This window comes from Lipotes vexillifer, unplaced genomic scaffold (genome assembly GCF_000442215.2).
Source record: "Lipotes vexillifer unplaced genomic scaffold, Lipotes_vexillifer_v1.1 scaffold1396, whole genome shotgun sequence".
NCBI classification, from domain to species: Eukaryota; Metazoa; Chordata; class Mammalia; order Artiodactyla; family Lipotidae; genus Lipotes; species Lipotes vexillifer.
This window is the reverse complement of record NW_006777671.1, coordinates 702,404-712,580: the sequence shown is the minus strand read 5'-3', so window position 1 is coordinate 712,580 and position 10,177 is coordinate 702,404. Positions and strand designations below refer to the sequence as shown.

Below are 10,177 nucleotides of genomic sequence, written 5' to 3'. Positions count from 1 at the left end.
TTCCTGCTGTAAACTATTGTGCAAGCTGACAGTTTTGATTTTTATGCCAACATGGGACTTCCTGAAATCTTGTCTTGTTCAAAAGCATCTATCATATTTTCTTATGCAATTAGGTGTTTCTGTTGTTTCTATTGTAGAAAACAGAATTCACACATGTGTGTGAGTGATAATCAGGCCCTTGCTACTCCATGAAAGACTAGATTTCAAATCTGGATTTATTTTTACATATGTTCAATCTACTTATTGACTTTTTATTCTCCTGAGGGGTTATTTAGGTTGTTCAAAGTGTTAACATACACAGCTCTGGAAACTTGAGTTTCTTAAAGTACTTGTTCACAAATGAGTTAGAGTTAATGGCCTTGCGCATGGACAAGAACTGCCAGGCTGTCACTTTGTGCTGAGGGGCAGCAAAGACCAGACTTCAACACTGAATGGAGACTGCTCCATTTGCAAGAGAAGGACATCCCCATTCTATGCAAGTGTAAACTCACAGGCCATCCCTGAGGTTACTTCTGTGCAACATGAAATTTAACTTCACAACTAATGTCTCATGATAACCCAATATCTTGGACCCAAAAAGCTAATACAGAAATAATCTTCTGTTGCCCATATCTGTTCTGCTTCAGTTTCGCTATCTCAAAATGTAAAATATGGATAATTCTAGGACCTTTCTCATACTCCTATTGTAAGGATTAATCCTTTACCGTAAAAGCGCAGCATGGTGCTTGGCACATAGTAGGTGCACAAAACGTGTTGGTAATTATGATGCCCATTGTAACAAGTACTACTCATCTCTCTTCTTTGTGCTTCATTGGTGGGAAAATAATAGAAAGTACGGGATAATACACTTTCATGAGAAAATGTCTCAATTTACGAGCCTATGTGGCCTTGCCAACTGACTGCAAATGACTACAAAACATATGCTAATGTAAAGTGGCATCAAAGACTGTTTCTTCCTGGATATGCTAAAAAGCACAGGCACCCTCAATGTCCGCCAAACAAAAAGAAATGTGAACGGTTTATAAAAATCACAAAAACAGCAGCCTCATTCTCATTCATCTCTCACAGCTTAGCTACTGCCCTTTGCACCTGTCCCAGCGGTGACTCAACTGGGACTCCATGGGAGTTAGGACAGTGCCAGTACAGGACCCTCATGGAATGTTTCCTCGCCTTTTAATGAGAGCTGAAAATCCAGAAATTCAACCTCTGCCTGTTACAAGTCAACAAATTAGTAGTGTTGATGGGAATGATGGAAGTGTACCCAGTAAGCCAATCTTAGATTGTATGTTTTTCTCTTCTACTGCCCTTGTTTCTTAGCTATTTTGTTTATGAAGATCATAAAAAGGGAGGGAGTGGGCAGGAGGAGTGGAGATTTCAAAACTATGACTTATAGTAGAAATTAGTTGTGCCACTTAGCAATCCAGTCAGTGGTTCCCCTACAATTTAGGGCAACATTCAAGGTCACCTATAAGTTTATTTTTCACTATTCCTTGTTCAAGGTCAAATAAGTTTATTTCTCACTATCTCTTCTCACATGCTCTGGATTCCAAACTTAATTCCATTTGTCATTCCTTAAAAAACATAAAGGATTGTTATGATTTGTACTTTTCACTATGCATTAAATATTTCATCATACAATCTCAGACTAACCAACTAATACACACCCAGGCTATACCTTTTGGTCTCTGGCCCACACTCCACCTAGAATGGTGGACCACTCTATCCATCAGAATCCTACAGTCCTTCAAAGTCAAAGTCAACTTTTATCTCTTCTGGGAGACTATCCTCCATCTCTCCAAGCTGGATTTTATCTTTCCCTCCATTACATTTTCCCTCGCTATGTTTATACCTTTATTATAATGCAAATCAAATCTGAATCTAGTGCTTCCTTGTTTCAAATGCTTTAAAGTCCTCTCCATTGCTTTTCTTCTTTTGTTTTTGTTTTTGGCCACACTGTGCAGCTTGCAGGGATCTTAGTTCCGTGATGAGGGATTGAACTGGGGCCCCCCAGCAGTGGAAGTGCAGAGTCCTAACCACTGGACCTCCAGGGAATTCCCTTCCATTGCTTTTCAACAATATAAATTCTGATTTAGCAAGCTTTATCCTCTGGTCTCTGATCTCTGGCCTCCTAGTCTTTCACTCCCCTATCCTTGTGCACGTGACATGCCTCAGCAAATGTAATATGTAGTATACTTTATTGTCCCTGAGTCTTTGAATATGCTGGTTCTTCTGGCTGGACCCTCCCCGCTTCTTCCCTCCAACTCCTACTTCACCTTCAGATCTTCAGTAGATAAAACTTCCTCTCTGAAACCACTTCTGGTAATCCCACATCACAGCATTTAATCACATGTATTACAGTTGCCTGTTTATTTGACATCCCCAGAGGGCTCTAAGCTCCTTAAGGACAAAGACAGGGTTGTCTTGTTTAAGGCTGTAGTCCCATTGTAAATTAGTAAATATTTACTGAATGAATTATACGCTTATCACACCCTGGGTTTCTGACTCTTACTGCAAAGCTCCTTGAGTATAAATTTATTTTTTTTTAATTTTATTTTCTGTGTACCTTGGCTCTATCAACCTGGAGATGGTTAACTTTGCCTCTTTCTTCTTTCATTTGGCCAAATAGTTTGAAGGGAAAGAATAAAATTTGGAGAAAAGGCTTTGGTCTTAGGAGGCAGGAAGGGTTTGGAGCAGTTGTTGAATGTATGAGTTTGAGAATATAGAAGGGACAAGCAGATAAATAGTGAAGTAAGGTTAATGCTTGGGTAATGTGTGGGAAATAATGACCTTGCCTTTAAGGTAAGGCCACTTAAATGTGGTGAAAGTGGGAAATACATTTTCGATTTCCTTAAAAAACATGTACTATTCTGAGATGCTTGTATTTTGGAGGCCAAATTTTAAGTTTTGAAACTCCACACTGGCTTTTAAAGTTGCTTTAAAACACTTTCACCTCTAAAATCAGTTTGGATTTGAGTTCATTAAAGTTTTGTCCCCTATTTTCTGCCCCTTGGGGCTGTGGAAGAAGACTGGTTTCCTGTGCCTGATACCAATGCCCATGTTGGTGGCTCTAAACATTCCTGGGCTGGGCAGGGCTAGTCAGCCCAGGTCCTATGCATTCCAACTGTCCAGCAGCTGGTAAATCAAGTTTTTGTTTTTTGTTTTTTTTCCTGCAGCACTTTACATGTATAGATTTAGCCTCTCTTACAGCCAGGACACCCTGGTGGCTGTCCCGTAGGTGGACACAGAGACAAGCACAGTAAGTAGAAATGGAAAATAATGAATCCCCTCTGTTGGGCCAATAGGTGTGTGCAGTAGAAACTGGGAGAAAGTTTTACCGTGTCAACCAGCATCTGCTGCTGGAGGAGAAGCTGCTGTTTCTGCTCCATGATCTGCCTCTGTAGAGTCTGTTTCTTTCCCATCAATTGCTGATTCAACAGTGATTGCTGGGAGTTCATGTAACCACTTCCAGTGTTTGGATTTGAGCAGGGGTTGGGACTTGGACTGGGGCCTGTGTTCTGGCCTACCACAGAGTGTTGATCCTAAAAAAGAGAAGGGGAGGGGGTGGAAAGCTACTGTGAATTAAAAGAAAAAAAAAAAACTTTCGCAAAGATCATAAGCTTAGATTCCAAACATTTTTCAACTTGTTAAGATCAAACGTGGTTAATGGGTTGGAGATCAGAGAATTGCTTTTTAAACGTAGAAGAAATAATTGCATATCACAGCAACCAAAGCAGCTGGTTTAATGACATTAGGGTATTGGAAAAGCTCTCACGTGACTCTGATGGTGGAACCTCCACATTCCAGAAGGTATTTATGGCACGTCAAAGAAAATTACCATAAAAACATATGGCAAACCTCTCAATTGCTCAGGAACAAACACATCATAAAGTAACAAGTTCTTCCTTTTCCCTAAAGTTAGCCCATATCATTGCTGATCCTGCAGTGAAAATCGTTTCAATTCATGTGTTTGAAAGTTGAATAACCATTTTGGACATAAGGGGCCTAGCTTTCTGTGATAAGGTAGGAAGACCTGTGAGTTTCTGTTTCACAAACACTGAAACTTGTTAGGTACTTCACCTTTCAGAGACTTGTTAATTTTCCTCCCTGGTCAGTAAGTTGGGAATCTTAGTGCATTAATCAGTAAAAGAACACCAAGTGACAATAAGGAAGTATTGGTCAAAGACTCACAATTGTGTGTTAAATAATATTGGGTATTGGTGAATTGCCATCCTAATTTGAGGCCTCTACCAATGTTTAGGCATTGACAGGTCAGCACCCTGCAGGGCAGAAAGCTAAACCCAGCCAGGTGCTTTCACTAATTCCCAATGGTGTGTTTAGGATTGAGCTGTGCACTGTTGGGGTTACAAGAAAACTAGAAAACATAGTCCTCATTTTGGAGAATTTATCATCTAATTAAGGAAGAAATGACATGCTTACATGTAAAATACAAGAAAATACAGAATCAGGTTTTAGATTAAATGATACAAGTACTAAATAAAAGATCCTCCCACTTTGATGATACTCATCTAGGAAGCAGATACCCAGGTGGGCCTTGCTCCAGAAATTCTGAGGCCACAGATCGGGTACCTACTCAGGTGATTCTAACGCTCATTGATCCAGGGAATGCTCTTTGAGAAACACTAGCTATATGGGAGCAATAAAATCCAACTTTCATTCCCAGCTGGACTGTGTGAGGTTACAAGACATTAAAAAGATAAAGCAACTCCCATGATGCCTGATGAGCAGTAAATAGTAGGTACTCCACTTGTGGACTTGCCTTCTCTTTCTTTAGTTATCTGCTGACCTCCAAAAAAAAAAAGCCACCAGTTCAAAGCCTGGGGATGCAGGAAACGTGGTCTTGCTTTAATAATCCCTGGGGCTACAGAGCTCACCAACTGCCACAAGGAAAAGGGATACAAAATAATCCTAAAATGACCATGCACTGAGGTTTGTTACAGGCCAGTCATTGGGCTTGGCACTTTATGTGATTAGTATCATTTCATCCTCCTAACAGAACAATGAGACAATGAACAAGGACTATTATTTTCATCCTAATTTTGCAGATGAGAAACCTGCCTCAGAGAGATCACTTAGATGTAAGTAGTTGAGGAAGATTTGAAGTCAGGCCCGACTCCAGAACTCCAGTTCTCAATCACCATCCTCTATTGTCTCTCAGTTGAGACAGGAAGAGCTGGGGAGAAAAAGCTTCCTACTGTAAATCTGGGTCAACCCATCTGTCCATGCCGCAAATGTGTATTGAGCACTGTTCTAAGGGGTCACCCTCAATCAGGCGCCTGGAAGGGGGTGTTTTAGAGAGAAGGGCAGAGGTGTGGGGATGGGGAGGGGGTGGTCCTTCTCACCAGTTAATGAAAAATAATTAGAGTCAGCTCTGAGGTAGGAACATCCTCTGAGCAGCTGAAAGGAACTATCCCTAACACATCTGCACTCAATGCCCAGTCAGATCTGTCAGCTTTAAATCCATCATGGCTCTTGGGAAAGATTTCACCCACATGTCCTACAAGCCACCAGGACTCTCTCTTCATCTGGGTTAGGGACTCAGCTCAGGGCCCTGATACTTTGTTCTGTGCTGTGCTATATTTTTTTTCTTAATATCCAATTATTTATTATATAGAGCAACCAATATAGATTTATGAAATATTGTGTCTTAATTTCCTCATGTGTAAAATGAAGGTAATTACATTCATGACATAAAATTAGGCCAGATGAAATTTAGAAGAGTTCTAGGCACTTAGTAGGTTCTAGATAAATTTTAGCAATTAATATTTTTCTTACTTACTTATCTTTGTATTATTTTGTGTATGGCAGAGATATTTTAGAAACAATTATTTTTGTGAAGGAGCTTATGGTGTAAATGTACTTGACTGCACATGTGGTATGTTTGGCTCCCATCATTTTTTAAACACAGGTAGGCCCTTGTGCTCTCCAGTTGGCCACAGTCCCCACTATTCCTCATTTTATTATACCCACCCTTTTCCCTCATTTCTATTACTTGCTTGGCCCATGCAGGCATTTGAAGTTAAGATCTCTGGCTTATATTTTAATTTAATTTAATTTTTTTTGCGGTACGCTGGCCTCTCACTGTTGTGGCCTCTCCCGTTGCAGAGCACAGGCTCCGGACACGCAGGCTCAGCGGCCATGGCTCACGGGCCCAGCCGCTCCGCGGCATGTGGGATCCTCCCGGACCGGGGCACAAACCCGTGTCCCCTGCAATGGCAGGCAGACTCTCAACCACTGCGCCACCAGGGAAGCCCTCTGGCTTATATTTTAAAGATGACATACAGATGGCCAAAAGGCACGTGAAAAGATGCTCAACATCGCTAATTATTAGAGAACTGCAAATCAAAACTAAAAAGAGGTATCACCTCACACTGGTCAGAATGGCCATCATCAAAAAGTCTACAAATAAATGCTGGAGCGGGTGTGGAGGAAAGGGAACCCTCTACACTGTTGGGAATGTAAATTGGTGCAGCCACTATGGAGAAGAGTATGGAGGTTCCTTAAAAAACTAAAAATAGAACTACCATACGACCCAGCAATCCCACTCCTGGGCATATATCTGGAAAAGGTGAAAACTCTAATTCAAAAAGATATGTGCACCCCAATGTTCATAGTAGCACTATTTACAATAGCCAAAACATGGAAGCAACCTAAGTGTCCATCAACAGATGAATGGATACAGAAGATGTGACACATACACACACACATGTGCTCACACACACACACACACACACACACACACACATGCAGTGGAATATTACTCAGCCATAAAAAAGAATGAAATAATGCCATTTGCAGCAACATGGATGGACCTAGAGATCATCAAACTGAGTGAAGTAAGTCAGACAGAGAAAGACAAATATCATATATCACTTATATGTGGAATCTAAAAAAGTGATACAAATGAACTTATTTACAAAACAGAAACAGATTCACAGACATAAAAAACAAACTTATGGTTACCAAAGGGGAAAGGGGGTGGGATAAGGGATAAATTAGGAGTCTGGGATCAGCAGATACACACTGCCATACATAAAATAAAACAACAAGGTCCTACTGTAGGCACAGGCACAGATATTCAATATCTTGTAATAAACTATAATGGTTTATATAATATCTTGTATAAACTATATATATAACTGAATCACTTTGCTGTACACCAGAAACTAACACAACATTGTAAATCAACTATACTTCAATTAAAAAAAGAATCTCTGGCTTATAAGATACACACATCACAAAGGCCATGGACACACTCACTCAAAGTTACTGCATTAAAAAGCAATGCATAGTCATTTCCATTAGGTGGTATGATACCTACTAGTGCCTTAGGATTAAAATCCACATCTCCTAATGGCTCGTCTAGTCACCCATGTATCCACCCATCCATTAATAAATTTGATAAATTTTACGGAATATCTACTATGTGACAGGCAGTTTTCTATTTTCTAAAGATCAAAAAAGTATTTACAAAGGGGAAAAATGAAGAGAAAGAAAAGAGGTGACAGAATGCTTACTTTGGCAGAATCAGTGAACATCATCAAAATAATTTCCAGTGAAATCTGGAAAACTACCCTCTGCTAAGATTTATAAAAGATCTGCATGCCAAGAAAATGTAACTCTGTCTTTCTCTCTCTAATCAAACAGATGGACCGTACTAAATTTAGTTTCATTCCTTTACAATACCAAAAGATATTAAAATAAGAGATAAGCTCTCTTTTTGAATTTTGTAGATTTTCAAACCTTGTAGTTTTTAGCCCATGGGTCTTACCATGTACTCTACCATACACATTCTTTCCACTCATGATGGAAGTAATATTTGGCTGCTCATACATTTTTTTGCCCTTATGTTAGCTGTGAAACACAAAACACCTCCTTACACAGGCTTGCTGTCATTGCCAAGATGTTGTGCAAACTTTAGTACATAAAATATTTTGAAAGAAAAATATGCTCCCATGCGTTGGCTTTGATTTCCATACCCAGCCTCACTCTTTGCCTTACACTCAGCCCATGTAGAACTTGACTTAATAGAAATCATCTGTTTCTCCCTCAACACTCATTTTCTCCTCAATTGCTTGTGAAGGCCATGGTAAAAATGGCACATCCTCAGCTCGTAGATGAAAGAGTATGTGTGTGTGTGTGTGTGTGTGTGTGTGTGTGTGTGTGTGTGTGTGTGTGTGTGTTTGTGAATGAATTAGGCTACTTTTACTGATGTAGTCTTTTATATGCTAGAAAACTCAGTCTACAGTCTCTTTCAAATCATGAACTTGAATGATCTTTCATTTTGTGTTTTGTTTTTCTGTTTCTACCAATAAATTATGGTATTTGATGTTAACATACAAAACAGGCTTCTGATCCTATCATCCTGGGATTTAATATAAATTTACATTTAATATGCACTTATAGATAGTTTTCCACATCTATGTGAGTGTGTGTGTATGTGTGTGATGTGTATTTAAGATTTTGAAGTTCTTTTATAGTATTGGCTAAGCCACTGAATTAGGGTAGTATGCCAAGTGCTTAAATATGATTAAACCTTCTTAATCCTTGTTTTAATCCAGCACAGGACTGCTAGACCAATGAAAGCATTTCTGTATCTTTTTAATAAAATTCTGCCAATAATCAAGCTATATCTTTAGAATTATTATCTTCACTCTACTCTTAATCATTCATTCAACAGATATTTGTTGAGCATCTATTGGGTTCGCCAAAAAGTTCATTGGGTTAGTGAATACATTGTTCAATAAAATTCTTGGTGAAAATGAAAAATGTGTCTTTTATTTTTATTTCAAATCAAATGAACATTTTGGCCAACCCAATATTATACATCATGTATTCTTCAGGCCTTAGGGATCAAAGACCACTCAGCCTGCTGGAAAACCCTGCAGCGTGTCTATACTTCCAAGTTTTCCAACTGGACTATGGATGGGAAATTTATTTTCCAGAATGGTCTCAAGGATGTTAGAAGACCATTTGGTAAATCATGTATATGATGACCAAACCTTTTAGCTGGATAAATCAAAGCATGCTCACAAGTGAGTGGCAGTGTGTAAGGTTGATTTACATTTATAGGAAGCTGGATGCATATTTTAATGTATGGAAAATATGGTAAACGAATGCTTTCCCAAATGTGTTACTTTGTTGACTTAAGAGCTTGTCCATGGATCAGCACAGGAAGTACTAACTTAACAAGATCACAAACCATGTCTCTAAAATCTGGCAGAAAATTAAGGGAACTCCTGAACTCTTTAAAATGGAAAACGCTTTTCCTTAGAGGACAAATCACCTTTCCTCCTTCTTATCACCTACATTTCTCTTAAAGCCATTTTTAAGTCCTTTTGAAAAGAATGTCCAAATTAAAAATTAGAACCAAACCTCATTATTCTAGCCCTAACAGTGAATTCACCAATACCCTCTTCTTTAAAATTTCAGGTATAAATATTTAAAGAAAGTATGTATGAAGAAAACCTTGTGAATCTCAGTAACACACACCAGAGTGTAGGCCTGGCCCCTAGGTCTGACTTTGATAAAATGGCTCTGTAAATCATGGTCAATATGTGCGATATCTTTTTAAAAGATGTTAACTAATAAAAATGCTAGGATTGCCTGTTTCATTTTAATGGAATGTGAGGGTTCTGTGAAATAGCAAAAGGTAAAATGGGGTCCAATTAGATATGTCCTAAAGCAGCAAACAAAAATATCCCTGGTTTCACTGAAGTATGTTGAAATATTAATACCCACTGAATTCAGTTTTACTATTAAAGCAGTTTTGTGGGCTGAACAGTGACATAGAAAGTTTCACAAAGCAAGCAGTTATCAGACAAGTATTGTTCTCTTAATACTAAAAAAAAAAAAACCTCTAAAAAATATTTGTCTTGTTTTGGGCATCTGGGTAAAATGGCTCTCTGTTTCTCTTATTTTGGAAGGGGAATATATAATGATTTTTTTCCCCACAAAAATGAAGTAATGTAAGTTACTTGGGATCCATGAGAGTGTTTTGGTGTGGAATGACTGCCCTTTCTTTTTCTTGGCTTCCAGAGCTAGGCATCTGCAATTTGCAAAACAAATTCAAGATAAAGTACCCAGCTGGGCAAGTCTGTACAGTAGATCTCACAAACTGATTTGCTATTCAATCTTTCTCCCCCTCCCCCCAGCTCTT

General features: G+C 38.9%; 1 protein-coding gene across 1 annotated transcript in view; it reads right to left on the bottom strand.

Annotated features, from left to right (window-relative positions):
- Positions 1 to 10,177, bottom strand: part of MAML2 (mastermind like transcriptional coactivator 2) — a 363,852-nt gene that overhangs the window by 11,324 nt on the left and 342,351 nt on the right. Inside the window, exon 3 of the mRNA XM_007451252.1 lies at positions 3,336 to 3,539. Within this exon, the coding sequence (XP_007451314.1) occupies positions 3,336 to 3,539 (204 nt within the window). The remainder of the gene's footprint in view (positions 1 to 3,335; positions 3,540 to 10,177) is intronic.